Genomic DNA, 17,950 nt, shown 5'->3' on the forward strand with positions numbered 1-17,950 from the left:
AATGGTTGAAACCTAAAGATTCTTTATTGACTTTTTTTCAAACCACCTTTCCAGGAGGAAGCTTGGGCCCAAGAATCAGGTACAAAAACGTAAAGGCTCTTCAACATTCTTTTCGGAGCCGAGCTCATCTGCTAGGACCATCATGTCTATCACCAGGTTGTCCAGCAGCCCATAGACCTGGAAGAAGGAGACAGACATCAGGGGCCAAGGTTTGCTCTGTAGCAGGCACCAATGTATCATGATGTCCTGCTAAGAGGGAAGAGGTGGAGAGAGAAAGGCCAACGTTGTTCAGTGTTCTGCTGCTGCATGTAATTGTTTTCTGCTCTGGAGTGGGCCTGGGCTCAGTCCCAGTGCTGTATTGGTTTTCCGGAAACCAACTCTCCTTCCTTTAAGATCGTAGATCAACAGACTGAAGCTTCCAAGACTGAGCCCTCCACTGCAGCTAGACCACATAGCCTAAGAAAATTGGCTCTTAGTATCATAGACTGAGAGAGTCCCCAAAGGCCTATAATTACTTTCTAGGCCCCGTCAGCCATCAGAAAGCGCAATGATGTCACCGGCAGCATCAAACAGAACTTCTGGTCAAATGAGACCTGTGTGGCGGTCCCACAGTGTACAGTAACGTAAACCCAGATCCACAAATGCCTTATCCGTGAAAGATGAGACATCCCTGTTAGATTTGCTGACAAACTGAGCATGCTTTTGTTAAACATCCCCCACACCTCAAAAAAAACCCCATAGTAACAGAGACCAAAATGAGCTGCAGGCAGCTTTATGGACCCACTGCTCAAGACCAGATCATGACTACGTCTTCTCAGCGGATTCACGGTCGCTATCCTTTGGGTGGATATGGGCCCCTTCCAGAGCTCATGTGAAAATCTGCTCCCAGTGTGAGTGCTGACAAGTCTGGGGACCTTAAAGAGGTGTTTGAATCATGAGGGTCCTTTCCTCACAGATCACTTAATATGTTCACAACCATGAGTCCTGGCGGTTGTCAGAACCCATGACTCTTCCTTTCTTGCACCTTTCACACATGCCCAGTTACCTTTTGTTATATTTCCACCATGAGTTGAAGCAACACAAGGCTCTCACCGGAGCCCCACTCCCGGGCTTTCTGGCTTGCAGAGCTGCGAGCCAAAATAAGCTTTTCTTACAAATCACCTGGTCTGTTGTATTTTGTTATAGCAACAGAAAGAGGACTAAGCCAATCCTACTTGGCAGTCTCCCAACAAATACATCTGCCAGTGTATACCTGAGGGGAGGTACAAGCAGCTTTAGAAAGGGAAGGACTTCACCCCTCTTCTCTTCCCAGGAGTCTGTTCTCCAAATGCCAGCTAGAGCCTAAGTCAGACCCTATTGCTCTCAGTGCAGAATTCTGCATGACTTCCAGGGTCACTCAGAAAACTCCGTGGGCCAGCAGTTGCTCTTGACCACTCACTGCTATGCCCTGTCTGTTGCTTCTCTTCCTTGCCACTCTGCTGGCCCGCTCCCTCTTCTGCCTCAGCTGCTTCCTCTGTTTAAGGAACCCTTCTATGGCCAACTCTCTCTGTCTCTGTCTATCTCTCTCTGATAAAAGCAGGCACTCTTTGGTGGAATATAGAGAAATGATTGAAACAGGTGTGAGAGCTGGGAGGTATGGCTGCCCCATCTTCCTTTCACCTCAGAGTACAACCGCTGGGTATATTTCTCCATGACTAGGGGGTCTATGGGCTCCTGTGAGGTTGCCGAGCTGTCAGCGGGAGGATCTTCTGAGAGCAGCCTGTCCCGGCTTGTGGACTTCACCACTTTCTTGTCATCTTTTGCCTTCTGTTTTTTGCTATTCAGGCGGTCCTGCTAGGAAAAGTGGGGAAACACATTACCTCGATGACTTCTGAGGAAGATCCGATGCTCCGCCCCCCCCCCCCCCAGCAGCTCTCCTGGAGAGCTGTGCCTTGTGCTGGAACAACTACCCCCTTCCCATGACCCCCTCCCACAGCCCCATCCAGGGGGCAGACCACACCACTATATAACCTCTTTCGATGGTGTCTTGGAACCCTTTTTTTCCTCTTTGTCTCTGGCACTCAGTTGTTTCTTCTCCTGGGCACCCCCTCTCCGATCCTCCTTTCCAAGTTTCCCGGATGTCACCTTCACCTCTGTGACTGGAGGGGATTTTTGACCTAAGAGGGGGCAAATGGGAGGCATGCCTAAGGCCTATGCCTGGCCTACACCACAGGCCTATGCTGGAAGATGAGGGAAACTGTTGCTCTTGGGGGCTTTAAGAGAATCCCTGGAAAGGGTTCTCTGAGAGCAGAAAGAGCTAAGGGAAGAGGAGAACTTTCTCAAGCCCTCCTGGACTTGATGCACAAAAGCTGTGAGACAAGGGTCACAGACAGCCCAGTCCCAGCTCCACTATATTTAAAGTCTCTGGGGCTAAATGAGGAGACTGCACCAAGGTCAGATCCGAGTCTCACATCCCGCACACAGAAGGATGGATGATCCCCACCGCCATGAGCTCAGTCAAGTACCTACTATAAGCGGACAAACAGCCAAAGTACTAGTGCCATCAGGGCAGAGCCTAGGAAAGGCTGCACAGAGGTGAGACCTCACAATGTCTGACCTTCGTCTGGAATATCCAAATAAACCGTCTCCTTCTCAGGCAGGCCTAGAAGACTTCTTAGCCACAGGGACTGGCTAACTAGGCTGTCAATCACATCTCGCCACAGCTGCAAACTAGTGGAAAAGACACATTGGAGAAAAGCCATCACTCTTCCTTTGTCCTTGATCCATCAAAGGCTCAGATGCCTCCCTTTAAAGACTCTAGTGCCTGGAACTACCACAAGAACGCCATGTCACGATCAGCTAGCGTTCAGTTTGTAATCTGGTTTCCCTGTGGTGAAGAGACAAGATCTAGGACTATTATGAAGAGGCCTTGTTGTTGTAAAATATAAAAAATAAGAAAAAGTATAGTTGTCTTTTATCCCCACTCAGGTCCAGCACCTCAGTGCCCCAAGATATCTGCTGGATATCTTGCCAGAAGCACACATCCCAACTCCATGGCGGCCCAGACCAGCCGCCCCACACTCCATTACACTTAAATCTACACATGAAAGAACACACAACACAATAACCTTTGGCCCAATTGATAAGATATAATTGCCCACCTAAACATACAAAGCCCAATACATATCCATCCCTTAAAAACATTAATAACAACCTGTAGATACACAGAGCGAAATCTTAATGTCACCTGCCGTGGCTTCTCAACCCTCTCCCTCCTTTTTGTTCCAGTCTCCTCCTCTTCCTTCAAACTTCTCTCCCGCCCAACCTTCCTTCTCCTCCAATGACAGGCCTCCTTCTATCCTGTACCTGCCCCTCACCTGTATTTTACAAATTTAATGGGGAGAAGGTTCTGCTGAAGTCACCTGAGTCCTGAGTATGTGACTAGGCAGCTGTCTTTGGGGCAGTGGAATTAACATCAAAATACAGATAACTTCGGGGCAAACCACAACAAGGCCTGGATGAATTTAGTTTTGCTTTAGAGTCTAAATTCCAGCTTGGAGAGATGGCTAGACTTGGGTCCAGCTCCTTAGAAAGGGCTGAACCTTGCATGTGATTCCTGGCATGTGCCTCAGGAGACTGTGTCTGGGCCTTGCAAAAATGTATCCATACAAGTCCCAAACACACAGTGGGCAGGTGACCACAAAGAAGTGAAGCTTTTTGTGAGGCTCCCTCTCTCCTTAAATGTCTTGCTTTCTTCCATCCCACCCCACCCCATTCTTCTGCTCATTGAGAAGGACCAAGACAAGGGGAAGAGGGGGAAAAGACAAAGTATTTGTACTGCTGTGGATGCTTCCCCAGAGAAGCAACTGGCAGCTAGCTGTCGCACTGCTGTGGCAGCTTCTAGAATATGGGATGCTCACGATGTTTCTTAGCATCCTGAACTCAAGGGTTGCAGAGCCTCAGGAGTCCTGGAACACCCACACCACCACCACCCCTGGCCAGGTGCTACCAAGGGAAGGAGATACAGGGTGGTCTCCTAGAAGGTACCTACCACATCTGGTACAGGAGGTCGGACTGCAGTGGCTTCTGCTCCTGGCACAGCTCCATCGCTGCCTTGTTGAGCTGGATGAGAGCATCCTCTCTCTGGAGCTCCTCAGGGAAGGTCATCACTGCCTAGTAAGGGGTTTTCACAGAAGCCCTTGTTAAAACAAAACAAAAGAAAACAAAAAAACAAAACAACAACAAAAACTTTAAAGGTTTTGGCTCAAGAGATTGCTTTTCCTGGGCCTGAGGTTTTATCTATATGCCTCCTGGGTCAAGGGGGTGAGTTGAAGCCTGCCCGACTGGCTCCCAGGAGAAGCAGCATACTCAGAGACATTCTCTACCAACCCCTGAAGAGTCGCAGGGGCACCTGTCTGAAGTCCTCTAGGCACAGGTTCCATTTAGGCGGGGGAAGGTTTTCCAGAACCCTGGGGCTCCTGGTGTTCTCCCTGTCCGGACCCTCCTCCACCAGAATCTCCTCCATGATGCTCTTCCGTTGCATACTCTTGGTGCTGATGCCAGTCTTCTGAGGCAGGAGGGAATTTTTAGGATCCTTGAGGGTGTCCATCTCCTGATGAGGTTGCAGTTGTGGGTACTCTGAGGCCAGGGTCCTGCTGTGATCTGGGGGCTTCTCAACAAACAGTAACGGCACTGTCGGAGTTCTAAGGTTGAGGGCTTCCTCCTGGGATGCCTTGGCCTCCGTGTACTGTTGCCACAGCTGGTGCAAGTTTTGCACCACTCGATGCTGGTAATGCAACTGCAGCCAAGGAGATACAAGTGAGAGGAAGCATCCCGAAACCCATGCCAGTCACTGTGACTTCTCCCTTTGTCTTGAAGACACTGACTAAGAGGCAGAGAAGAAGCCACCAGTGGAGGACAAAGGAGCTCCTACTTCCTCTTCAACCTGCATCTTTACTTTAAATCTCAATCTCTCTCTCTCTCTCTCTCTCTCTCTCTCTCTCTCTCTCTCTCTCTCTCCTCTTCCTCCTCCTCCTCTCTCTCTCTCTCTCTCTCTCTCTCTCTCTGTGTGTCTGTATGTGTGTGTGTGTGTGTCTGTGTGTGTGCGTGTGTGTGTTCGTCAGCGTGCTTGCATGTGCATCTGGGCTTTCTAAGAAAGGCTAGGTTTAAATGAGGAAGCACGTGGTACTCTGGTTCCACTAAGCATCCACCCACTTATAAACTATCTTGGGCACATTCTTTAACTTCTCTGGGACTTTATTAGGAAAAAAATATGGATGTAAATCACACTTTTTATCTCTTAGGATTCCTGTGAGGAGGTGAATCACTCATGGAAGATGCTTATCACAGCCTCCAGTGAGTAAGGGTTTGCCTACTACCGGTTCCCCGGAGTGCACGGGGCCAGCCCATACCCTAGGATTCCTGTAGTGGAACAAGTCCTCCTCGGTGAGATAGGCATCCACTGGGGATGGTGCACGCTCTGGAGTAGAGACGCCCCTCAGTAAGTCCTGCAGCACGCTCTGAGCAATGGTGACAGCCTCATGAGCAGCCAGCTTACTCTGGGAAAGGAAAGATGGTGCAAGGTGGCAGCCAGGGCTCTCAACTGCCCACGTATCCTCAAGGAGGGAGTCGGAACACTGTTGCTTAGGGTCTGGGTTCCTGCCTAGGTGTTAGTCCCTCTGGTTTACCCAGACACCTAATATTTCAAGACTCAAAAAATCTCTGGGTCTCTCCAAACTTCTGTGTCCCCCTCAAAGAGGTAAAGGCATCCCGAAGAGGCCAGTCCCAAAAGCCACCCCTACACTGAATCTGGAGCCTCCAATCCCCCACTGGAAGAAGGGATACACACAGATTACATAGTTTAAGAACCATTAAGAATGGTAGTAAAATTTTCTCTGGCCTGGTCATACAGTGAGTGTCATAGAAACCCAGACCTTCTATACATGGGTCCTAGGGTCAGCAAATACAGTGAATCCCACCCACCTTAATCAAAGTTACAATCTGATTGGCCCTGGCCAAGTCCCCAGGCTGAGACAGGCAGATGTGTGTAGGGTCCCACACAAAAGTCCAGCTTTGCACAGAGTCCCACAAAACGTGGCCCAAGAGAGCCACACTGAGACTGAAAGGGGACAAAGAACCCCCAGGTCTCACCTCACACTCTCCCGGGAGCTGCTTGTGGTAAAGGGAAGTGAGGCTGGTCATTGAAATCATTGACTCTGGCTTAGAAGTCTGGCCAGGTCAGCCCCACACCACTGCACAGTAGCAGACAGCAGTGAATAAGATCGGGCTCCTCTGTAAAGTCTCTGGGTTTGCCCTGGACTCCTAGCCCTGGTGTGAAAGCTCCACTTGGGACACCCAAGGCTTACTTCCTTCACTTCTAACTGGGCACTGCAAGGTACAGTCACTCCAGTCACTCGCTGTCCTGCCCTCCCATCTTCTACATCATAAAGGCCTGGGTGGCATTTGCTAAGCAAGAGTAGCTTTCAGTTTGTGTGGTGAGAAAAGTTACCTCTCAAGGTAAGAGACTCCACCTCAGAGTACACATCATCCGCCCCAGGGGGTTCCTCTGTCCTCTCGTCTGAAGTCTCTTACCTCCAACAACTTCCTCTCATCCATAAAAATGTCCTGGGTCAGTGAGATGGCATGGAGGGTGATCTGAAGGGCCGCACCTCCCAGGAGCGTAGGATGGGTCCCAAACTCCCATGATTCCATGAAGATGCCAGCATTCCGAGACTTGAAGAAGAAGGTAAAGTGTTTGGTTTCCCCGGGCAGAATCACACCTGGGAGGGACAGAGGCAGAGGCTGCTGTGAAGCAGAAGCCGGCTGAGCTGCCAGTCTGGTTGTGGCCCACATCTAGTGACCAGCGTCCTGGTTTCTCAGGACCATAAGGTTTCCAGGTATGTGTGTTTTTTGAGTGCTAGAGCTGGGGAAGTCCCCGTCAATCAGGGGATGGCTGGTCACCCACACCAGGGTCTGTGCTCCCTGAGGCCATGCCCTCTTGGCACTCTAGTGTTCAACAAACTAGCAGATCACACACATGAGAGGAGAGGGGGATGGGCTGGAAGGTACTAACTAAACATGGAGGTGCCCCAGTCACTGAGCGGTAAGGAGGACAGGTTCGGGGTACCTTACCTTCCCGGTTGTTAAAGTAAAATCTCTGTGTCCTGTTTTGCTTTAAGTCTTGGAAAAAATCCTGCTGGGGCCGCCTTCTCCAGTCATACCAAATGGCCACAGTGCCGTTATTGACCACAGTCAGTTCTGAAGATGTTTTCTCCCCTTCAAGGGTTTCAAATGTCAGGCGGACACCAATTCCAATGTTTTTCTGTGGGAGGAAGGTCTAAGCAGTGTCTTGGCTAGAGGTCTTCCCCTGGGGTGACCAACTCACCCCATTTCCTGTGACTTCTCTCACAGTCCACTGTTCACTCTGGTCCTCTGGGCCTAGTCACCTTGAGTGGTGTCAGACTCTCCTGACAATTGTCTCTGAGCTTATCATCAATACTAAGAAGAGAAATATTTTACACCCGGTGTTCATTTCTGCTCCTCAGCATCTGAAGAATGTTCTAGAACTGGTTATTGGAGCAATGACTCAGAGGTTCATTTGCAAGCCCAAAGACTGGTTGGAGATCTGATCTCCAGAAGCTAGTTGAGTGTGACAGTCTGCCTGTAACCCCTGCACACAGGAGATGGAGACAGAATCCCCAGAGCAAGCTGGCTCACTAGACTTGCCCAAACATTAGCTCTAGGTTCAGTGAAAGACCCTACTCAGGTAGAAAGGGAAAGAGGAAGACATCCTATTCAACCTTAGGCCTACACACGTATGTTCACAGAAGTGCATGTGCACTGCCACCCACACGTGCTCATACATATTTGGACATGCCCACATGACTGTACACACACATATTACATACATATACATGATTTTTCAAGATAGGCTGGGGTGGGTTGTGTGTGTAGCCCTGGCTGTCCTGGAACTCACTCTGTAGATCAGGCTGGCCTCCAACTCACAGGACCCTCCTGCCTCTGCCTCCCTAATGTTGGAATTCAAGGTGTGCATTACTACTGCTCAGCCAATGATCTTTTAAGCCTGGTGATCTCACTTCTGCTTGAGTTAGTGCTGCCGTTACCATTTTCAGGCGTGTGGAATGTGCCATCAGATAAAAACACAAATCAGAAACTGTGGCCTCCTTGTGACTGTCTCGGTCACCTTGGGGCCACACCCATGCAAGTGTGTGAGGCTGAAAAGGCAGTTTACCTTGTCCTCTGGGTTACTGCCTCTGATCCAGCAAGCTGGCTTCCCACAGAACAGCAGTGAAGGGCCGAGAATAGGCATAGGGACCATGTCGGAGAGGTTGGTCAATGAGTCTCTGTAAGAAAAGCCATCATTTACTTTACTGTGGGCTAAGAAGGCACAGCACTTGGGCTGTGAGATTCAATCAGTCTCGCTGGGGCTCCTCAAAGTCTCCCTCTGGGGCTATTCTCTATGTATAGTCGTGGAGGGCTCTAGGTGGGAGGGGACATTAAGTAGCATAGCAATGTCTGGGTAATCCCCACTAGACCCAATGGTGGGGACAAAGAATATGGCAGCAGACAGCTGGCAGAGATATTGCAATAGGCTAGAGGAAAGGGGGGCAAGCTGCTGGCCAGGCTGGGATGAAGCCACCCTGATTTTGATTTCAGAGAGGAAAGCCCGCCCTCTGACTCTAGTGGGGATAAGGGCAGCAGGCTCCCCGGCCTCTCCCGCTGGGGCTCAGACTTACAGAAATACCGTGTCTTCCGAGGAGCTCTTCTGGCTCTTTTCAAGTGGCAAAGGTTCTTCCACTGTGACAGATGAGAAGGGTTTCCCATGGCCCACCACCTCCAGGCCATCGATATCCTAAGAGGAGGAGAGAGGGGAATATGAGCTGACTGCCAGGTATCACCTAAGGCACCTCAGGATCGGGTTTGAAGGCACTAGCAACCTGCTGGCTGAAATCCAGCTCTGCCATGATATTCTGTAGCTCCTTGCGTCGGTAGATGAGAAACAGACTCCGGTCCCAGGTGTAGCGGTACCAAGCATCCTTCTGCACTGGTAATCCTAGAGGGGAGTTAGGAGAGCCTCAGCACAGGCTGCCTTCATGCCGCCTTTCCACGCTTGCCCAAGGGTCCTGAGAACACCAATCCCGACAGCACTTCTGAGAGGGACTGGGGAATGGACAGTTTCTGAGGGGCAGCTCCACTTCAGTTGTCTGGCTCTGTACCTCCCTAGCAATGCTACATAGGAATCCCACAAAATCACTACTACACGGCCAGACCTTTGGCATACGGTAACAACAGCAACTACTGTCTATTGAGTCATAGCCAGGAGCCAGAACCCCTTGATGCAAATACTGTCTCCCTTAACCCTTTCGCCATCCTTATGCTATAAAATCAAGGACACTGGGGGCCAAATGCCTCACAGAAATTCAGAAAGCCAACATGACTGGCGTGTGGTTCCAAGCAGCAGACTGGCAGGCTCTAAAGTGTGGCTTTCCCATGGGAGTATAATGTAAACCACAAATGCAAGCCATGTGTGTCCTTGCAAATTTTCTAGATGCGTGTTGAAATGGTCAAACGGCTCTAGGTGAGATTCATTTTAGCATAGTTTATTGAACTCCATATATGAAGACTATTATTCCAAATATGCAATCAACATAAAAATGACTACTAAAGTAAAATTTTCTCCCCAATCTGGTCTATACTGTCAGCTCATATCTATACAGACAAAGTCATGTTCCAGGGACTCAGTAGGGGCATGGGGCTGGTGAAAGCCCTATGCCCAGGATTCTAGCTACCCAGCCTCCCTTGTTACTTCTCTCAGTTTCACTGAGGTACTAACTAGAACCCAGGTAAACTCTGAGATTTGCTCAAAGCCGAGTGAACCAGGATTTGGGACGGAGTCATGCTGACCACCACCACACACTACCCTGCCTCCAGCACCAGGCACAAGAAGCTAATAGATTTGGGCCCTTGAAGTGGAAATTTCTCATTTCTTTGGAGACACAGTTGTATCATGTGATGTTTTTCCTGTGCTGCTTTTCTGGAAACTGTGTTCTGGAGAGGATGTTCTGCTGAAGCAGACACATGTGAGGATGTTTTGCTGAGAACAGACATATGGTGTTTTTCTGGAAGCAGCCTGGGAAAAGGACACATAATGTTTTGCTAGAGTGGATGCTTGAGAGAACACGTGATACTTGGGAGGGGTGTAAATATAACCCAGCAGACAGACAATGGATGACACTGTGTGGTATTGGTTCACCTTGCCACTCTTTGCTGGTCATCATTTGTCATGACTTCATAGAAACACCACCAAAGGACTTCCGGTGGTGTTCCAGTGGCTTCTTGCCTCAGAGCCTCTCTGTATCCTTTGGATAGAACTGACATTGCTGATTTGTGCATGGTGTTTTCGAGTGGATAAAGCTACTGCTGATGTGTGTGGACTGAACCTCTGATATCTTGACAAGGCAGATTGTATTCGCTCCAAAGAACTATTTCTAAAAGAGGGTCCACACCCTCTTTTACCTTATTAACCTTTCCTTCCTACTTCCTCTGATAGGCTTAATTACTTGCTTAATTAAAGTAAGTTTTGAAAAGTGTAAGCCTATAGCCCTGCTTCTCACCAGTCTCCATTTGGATAGAGAAGGGCTTCCTGATGTGTGTGATGGGTTCCACCAGACCACGCTGCTTTTTCTTCTTGGTCATGAGAAGACCTGACTTCTCATCACCCAGGTATTCCAGCGGGCTCCAGAAACAATTCATCGCCTTAAAGTCAAGATGAGGAAGGACAGAGCAGTGAGGTCACCCCCTCAGTACCATAGTCAGAGACTCACTGGGACATCCACTCGGACCCACTGGCGGAAGAGTGAGGCATTCAACAATATTCTAGTTCTCAAGAAGGCAGAAAGATGGGTCCCAGCCCAGGCACTCATGGATGTACCAAAACCTTGGTTGGACCAAAGGTTGGAGTATAAACCTTTAGGAGACAAACATTAAGACTCTTATGATAAACCAAATACCAGAGACCACCAGAGGCTGAGTTATTAAAGTGGGCAGTCATGGAACATGAAATAAAGAATCCCAGGGCTTAACAGTGCTTGGTAAAGAAAAGGTGATTTCCTCCCATACAGTTCACCATGTGCATTCTGAGCTGTTCCCCCACCCACACTCCTCTCTCCCGCTCTTCCTCACTTTTCTGTCATGCTGGGTAGGAAGTGCACGGTCAATGGCCTCTCGCTCTTCCTGGATCTTTCTGTAGCCCTCCCCACTGTTCATCAACAGCTCACTTGCTGGCTTCTTCAGGTGCTCTAGAGAGGGAGAGAAGGAAGACTGTGATTGCTGCACCAAACACAAAGCACACTGAATTGGGTGGTCTACTCCCGGGCTCATTTCAGAACACACTGAAGCCTGAAACCCAGAAGCTTCATGTTAGTCAGTGTAAGTCCGGGCTGCGGGGTGGGTGAGAGAGAAGACACAGAAGGCACAGGCGAGCCTCGGTGACAGATGGGGGCCTGGCAGGTCCCTAGTCAGCTCAGCTTACCACTGAGAACTTCCTGTTGCTTCTTCCGCAAGGTGATGTGCCGTCTCCAGTTCTTGAGGAAGTTGTGCTGAAGAGGTGGGGCCCATGGAGGCCTCTTCTCCTCCTTTGGGGACTTTGGCTTTGGCTCTTCTTTAGCTGAGATGAGGGTCATCAGGCAGGGCTGGATATTGATCAGTTTAGCCAGCTGGAAAAAGCAAGGTAGAGGAGGTGCTGACCCAGGTCCTAGGTTTTGTCCTGCTCTAAGGATCCCTCCTGTTCAGGACCAGAGGGTGACAAGTGACAGAAAACAAACCAGGGCCTGAGGAATGCTGACAGTCCCCTCTGCCCAGAGAGCTCAGCATCCCTTAGGGTGTAGCCATCTTCTCCACAATTGATGACTTCCTCCTGAGTAAGTGAGCAGGGCCCTTAGTGCCCTGCCTAACAGAAGTGAAGGCTCTGAGGCAGAATTGGGGGATATCTCCCTCCAGCATGTATCTCAGCAATCCAGTCTCCAGAGAAGGGGCATGAGGAGCTGAGGTCTGCTTTGCTATTTGAGTTTCACAAGGCAGGCTCTGAGTTCCTTCTAGTAAATCCCCACTTCAGCTAAAGCTGTCTATCAGCAACTGGTTTCTGTGACTTGCAACTGCCTCCCAAAGGGTCCCTTATCATCCAGGCCCAGAGTCCAACTAGCTCTAAAACCCTACCCCTGGGCCCCCATCTCCACACACGCCCCTTTGACTCTATGGCTTCAGCAACGTCTCTCAGCCACTTAGCTCTGTGCAAACAAACCTGGGTGTTTCCCCGAGCAACTGCGATTCTTTTAAAGTCCTGAAGACTCCCCAGGATCTGGTGAGGGAGGATCTGGTCACTACTTAAGAAGCTGTCCCGAGGACCTGGCAGGCAGGGAGAGAAGGATGGAGACCCAGAAGTTGTGAGTCACACACAGAGCAACTATTGGCTGGAGACCCATCCAAGAATGCAAAGCCCACAACAGAACCCATACCGGAGTAGTCCAGAGGCTTTGTGGTGGCATCTGGATTAGCAGGATGTGCTACCAAGTGGTAGACCCTTTTGCAAGAATCTTTCGGTTTGAGCTTACGGATGATAAACTTCTGTGTAACCACAGGCTTTTCTCCTGTTTCTTCAAACTGAGGAATGTGTTGCTAAAACGAAACAAAGCTGAGGAGAATGCTACCTGGGGAGAAGAGGAAGCACACACACACACACACACACACACACACACACACACACACACACGAGTGCACACACATCTCTGTTCTTGGCAGAATTCCTGAGGGCTGACTAGTCGGCTTCCCCAGCCCCATCCATACATCCTGTTCTGGAAATGTCTGTGTGACAGACCTGAGATTTAGGAGTAACCTGGAGGGGGAAAAATGACACCTGACATGTCCAGACAGATTAAGTAAGAGCAAATGACAGGTAAGGGGAAGGGCTGGAGTTCAGCAGCCTCATGCTCATTTCTATCTGTGATGCTTGGACTTACTTGCCCATCTGTGGAATGGGCCTGATGGCACTTGCCCCAAAGTATCTCACTATTTTGTGGCTCTCATAAAATCTCAGAAATATGAAAACCTAACTTCCCGTGAATTCCTTCAGATGCTAAAGTGAAAGAATTTATATTTGGTGTATTTTTTTTTCCTGACATGGTATTAGTGACTCCTTGGGATTAGGAAGCCAGTGGCGGGGTGAACCGTGAACATGGCTGGGTGCTCTAAGAGATCCTTGGCCTTGGTCTTACCTTCGTCAAGTCTTCCTTTTTGATGGCCAAGGCAAGAATGTCATCTCCTTGTAAGACATTGCTGACAGGCTCAGGCTCTTCCTGGATGGGGGGGGTGGGCTGTTCAGGTGCCTTCGCCCGCTTCTTTTCTGGAGAGAGGTAAAGAGCTATGTCCCAAGAGCTCTCTGCATATCTTTTTTTTTTTAAGATTTATTTTATTTATATGAATACACTGTAGCTGTCTTCAGACACACCAGAAGAGGGATGGTTGTGAGCCACCATGTGGTTGCTGGGAATTGAACTCAGGACCTCTGGAAGAGCAGGTCGGTGCTCTTAACTACTGAGCCATCTCTCCAGCCCTCTGCATATCTTAATACACAAACAAGATACACTGAGGGCTCAGGATGCAGCTCAGTAGTAGAGTGCTTGCCTATCAAGCATGTGTGGGTTAGTGACGCTCTGGGTGCAATTCCTAACAACACAGCAAACAGTAGTGAGACCTTGGTTCTTGGGGGGAGGGGCCAGGACAGCCACCTGGATAGAACAGAACAGCAGAGGCTGTCCCCCGGGTCCAAAGTGATGGGACTTCTCTCCTACCGACTCCCCCTGGATTTCCATACTGATCAAAAGCCTACAGTCAGAGCCAAAATAGAAACGTAATCCGTTTCATGCTGCGGCATTTTCGAATTAGGCAACCTTGCATCCATTGCTTCACGTCTCTGGCCCTGCCTTCCACTTAACAAAAAGAAGCTGGACTAAAAGAATTGCTCCCAACTAGTATGTCAATGTTATCTGCACAATCTTCTAGCATAGTCATACAAATACAGCATCCTTATCACTGGGCTGAACTAGGAAATTTATAAAACAAACACCTGAGACCTGAGATTGTGGTGCCCGATGGATTAGGGAAACTAGACGACATGTTTCCTTAGCCTTCCCGATGAAGACATCAGATCTCTTTCGTCTAATTTTTACTTTTGTGGGGTTTTTGGGGTGAGGAAGTGAATTGAGACAAAGCCTCCCACATTGTCCTGGCTGGCCTTGAACTCACAATGCAGACTATGCTCCCTTAAACACATAGAGGTCCACTTGCCTCTGAGTGTTAGACCTAAAGGTGTGTTCCAACATATGCAGTCCTACTTTATTTTTATTTTGTTTTCTAAACAGGCTTTCTCTGTGTAGCCCAGGCTATCCTGGGGCTCACTTTGTAGACGAGGCTGGCCTCAAACTCAGAGATCTTCCTGTTTCTGCCTCCTAAGGGCTGGATTTAAAGTATGCTGCCACCACCACCTGGCTAGTTTTGAATTTTTTTCTGAGATAAGGTTTTGATGTAGCCCAGGCTAGCCTCAGATTCACTATGCAGCCCAGGATAACCTTGATTACCTTCCTAACTCCATCCCTCAAGTATGGCGGTTACAGGTGTGTGCCACTACACGCATGGCTTGGTATTAGACTTTTTCTTCTTAATCTTGTTGAGACAGGATCTCACTATGTCATCCTGGCTAGCCTAAAACTTGCTGTATAGACCAGGATGGCCCTGAACTCACAGAAAGCCACTTGCCTCTGCCACTGCTTTAAAACTTGGTTTGGGGAACTTGTTATTCTCACAGAGGAGCTGGGTTTCAATTTCTAACAACTTCATGTCAGCTCAAAACCATTCATAACACCAATTCCAGGGGATCTGATACCCTCTGCATTCATATACATAAATCTCTCTGAAAAGAAAGAAAGACACCTTTAATCCTAACACTTGGGAAGCAGAGGCAGGATAATTTCTGTTTCAGGCTAGCCTGGTCTATATAGTGAAATCAGGCCAATCAGTCTTCCCAAGTGAGGTCCTGAGAAAGCAGTGTCAATTGGAGAGAAAACAGCCACAGGATATGAAAAGGTCAGGCAGACTGAGTTTGGGACAATAGCTGGGCCCTCAGGGACCCCAACCCTGCCTAAAGGGTGGTTGTGAGAGATTCCTTAAAGAGGTGATATTCCTACTGAGAGTGGAAGAGGAAGAGAGAACCCTCACAAAGAACTGAACTTTTCAGAGGGAACAGTGTAGAGAGGCCTGGAGTGGACAGAGAAGGGAGAGCCTCTGGAACTCAAAGCATGCACTGTGAAATCACTGGTGTGGAGTGAGGTGGGGGTGGGAAGCCGAAAGGCAGGAGGAGGGAGTCATGTCACCAAGGGAGAGCTCAGTGATCCGGGTTGGAGGTTTCAGCCTCTCCCAAGGGCAGTGTCAGGGCTGGGGTACAGCCTAGGGGGCCAAGATTGTGGACAAGGTTATTTAAGAGTCTACTGCAGCCAGAAATGCCAGACGTGGCTCATGCCTTGTAGAAAAATGCAGAGATGAGAGTTTATGCTATGTAAGCGGCAGCCATGGGCCCTTTCACTAGGACACATTCTGTCTGCCTCCAAAGAGGTGTCTCAACTCTTTCAGATGTATACTTCATTTCTCTGCTTAGTAATTTCATCTTTTCCTCCTCTGGTTGAGAAAGGTTTGATGTAAACATCTATACAAAACAATCAAAGGAGAACCTAATCACAGCCGCCAGGGTGTTTAGAACAACATGCTGATTTTATCTAGTGCTTCTCAAAGTACTCTAATCTTTAAGAGAACACGCCATTGCCACATCAAGGCAGGGGCTTTGGTTTACACAATCAAACCGTATTTTTTTTTTAAAGGAAATGTCTACATTGCGGGTGGGTTTTTTTTTTTTTAAAATGGAGAAGAATTGTTCCAAACATAACTCTAAATCCATCCTCCATAGAAGCAGCTCGGGGACGTCTCTGCACAAAGTGCACACACAGAGACACACGCAGAGCTGAGCAGTCTGACCCCATTTCGGTCTGATCTTCTGCCACACCTGGCAGCCTTGGGTTTTGATTTAGCTTTCTTTCTTCCTATTGAAGCCCAGGGTGGCCTGCAATTTGCCATCCTCCTGCCTCAGCCTCTTGAGTGCTAACATTACTGGCCCCCATCTAGAGGGGCATGGGTTCTGATTTTTTTTTTTTACTTCTCTCCCTTCCTATACAAACATCAAAGCTGGTGGCAGCCCAGACGAAGATCTGCTTGTAAAAATGTTTTCATGTAGGGTAGTGGTGGTGCACGCCTTTAATCCCTGCACTCAGGAGACAGAGCCAGACAGATCTTTGTGAGTTTAAAACCAGCCTAATCTACAGAGCAAGTTCCAGGACAGCCATGGCTACACAGAGAATGAGAGAGAGAGAGAGAGAGAGAGAGAGAGAGAGAGAGAGAGAGAGAGAGAGAGAGAAATTGATTTATGCCTTCCAGGACATTTGTTTCTTCTGCCCATCACCTTGGTTGGTCTACATGGTCCCTAGGGACTAAACAGCTCCAGGTGTGTTTTGCATTGATGGGTATAGAATTACTGGAAGATACATAAATACACAAACATTCAACATTGCTGAAGATGGCTGGGGCCAAAGTTCCCACCATGCTCAAGGAGCAACACAGACCCTGACTGGTTGAGACTAAAGGAGCCCTTGATAGCTCTGGCCTGCAGTTTGAACTACCTTGAGCACATCATTATAAATGTTGTCACTCTAGCCATGCTGCACCGCTGGGGGATGGTATGTGTTTGATTAACTAAATATTCAATAAACCTACACATGCATTTTAAAGTGAGGTCCATCCTTAAGACTATCCATCAAGTTCCTTCCTTTGTTGTTTTGCTTTCTTCTGAGACAAGGCCTCTTTCTAGCCCAGGCTGTCTTGGAACTCACTATCTAGATCTGGCTTGCCTCACACTCACGGCAAGTCTCCTGCCTCAGCTTTCTCAGTTTTTCAGTTCACCATGCCAAGTCACAGAGTTGAAGACCCTAAAGAAAGTCCTCAGGATATAGCTGTAGTCTATTCAAGCCTGGAGGAGCTGGAAGGAGACAGATGCTTTGTGGAGGTGGACCTGCAAACAGTGGGGTTACAGGTAAGGTGGTAGCATGAGCAAGGCTGAATATGGCAGCTGGGTAGTGTGATGGCCCTGGAAGCTTGCTGGGGAGGCTGCTGATTCAGATGACGGAAAACAGCATGGTGGCTTTGAGACTTTGTCCCAAAACAGAACAATAACAAAAATGTGTGTGTGTATGTGTGTGTGTGTGTGTGTGTATATATATATATATATATATGTATACCTATATATATGCATATATGTATATCATTAAATTCTTGTCGGAGATAATTCACTGAGCACCATTTTTGTGTATATATACATATATATGTTTCATTTTCAAACAATAAAAAGTATATATACACACACAGAAAAAAGTTTTCAAACAATAAAATATATATATACACAAAAGTTTTCACTTTCAACAATAAAAAGTATATATGTAAATATATATCATTAAGTTCATGTCAGAGTATATATATATGTATATATACATATACATATACATACATACATATATATATATATATATATATATATATATATATATATATATATATATATATAAAATCTTCTGTCTTCCTAATGGATATGAAATGAAATCCAGGTCAGGCATCTGATCCTTAGTTCAGTGGCATTTCAAAATGATCCAACCAGAGACTGAGATAAACAGACTGGAGGCAGACCAGGCAAGAAGGACCAGTCCGAGGGCCGAGGGCCGTTCTGGGCGTCCTGGAGGACCACACCAGGTAAAGGAGGGCCACACTGAACCTGAGGCCCACGTGCTTTGTTCTGGAGACCCAA

General features: G+C 48.2%; 2 protein-coding genes across 10 annotated transcripts in view; one reads left to right on the forward strand and one right to left on the reverse strand.

The window, feature by feature from the left end:
- Positions 1–17,950, reverse strand: part of Mycbpap (Mycbp associated protein) — a 20,658-nt gene continuing 2,708 nt past the window's right edge. For 4 of the 9 annotated variants that reach the window (NM_001009482.2, NM_001395044.2, XM_063269579.1 and 1 more), the window contains 18 exons: positions 13,269–13,396; positions 12,513–12,672; positions 12,299–12,402; positions 11,531–11,714; positions 11,182–11,297; positions 10,614–10,755; positions 8,937–9,052; positions 8,736–8,851; positions 8,231–8,342; positions 7,111–7,300; positions 6,571–6,758; positions 5,391–5,537; positions 4,391–4,777; positions 4,031–4,152; positions 2,597–2,709; positions 2,011–2,156; positions 1,660–1,830; positions 1–177 (listed from right to left, as the gene is read on the reverse strand). In NM_001009482.2, coding sequence (NP_001009482.2) covers positions 76–177; positions 1,660–1,830; positions 2,011–2,156; positions 2,597–2,709; positions 4,031–4,152; positions 4,391–4,777; positions 5,391–5,537; positions 6,571–6,758; positions 7,111–7,300; positions 8,231–8,342; positions 8,736–8,851; positions 8,937–9,052; positions 10,614–10,755; positions 11,182–11,297; positions 11,531–11,714; positions 12,299–12,402; positions 12,513–12,672; positions 13,269–13,396 — 2,744 coding nt within the window. In that variant the 3' untranslated portion in view covers positions 1–75. Of the gene's footprint in view, positions 178–1,659; positions 1,834–2,010; positions 2,157–2,596; positions 2,710–4,030; positions 4,153–4,368; positions 4,778–5,390; positions 5,538–6,570; positions 6,759–7,110; positions 7,301–8,230; positions 8,343–8,735; positions 8,852–8,936; positions 9,053–10,613; positions 10,756–11,181; positions 11,298–11,530; positions 11,715–12,298; positions 12,403–12,512; positions 12,673–13,268; positions 13,397–17,950 lie in introns of those variants that run through there. The other 5 variants (XM_039086538.2, XM_039086534.2, XM_039086536.2 and 2 more) reach the window with 2 other exon arrangements.
- Positions 13,391–17,950, forward strand: part of LOC108352211 (uncharacterized) — a 19,695-nt gene continuing 15,135 nt past the window's right edge. The window contains exon 1 of the mRNA XM_063270038.1: positions 13,391–17,185. The gene's annotated coding sequence lies outside the window, so the exon portion shown is untranslated. The remainder of the gene's footprint in view (positions 17,186–17,950) is intronic.

The sequence above is a fragment of the Rattus norvegicus genome, chromosome 10, assembly GCF_036323735.1.
Source record: "Rattus norvegicus strain BN/NHsdMcwi chromosome 10, GRCr8, whole genome shotgun sequence".
Taxonomy (NCBI): domain Eukaryota; kingdom Metazoa; phylum Chordata; class Mammalia; order Rodentia; family Muridae; genus Rattus; species Rattus norvegicus.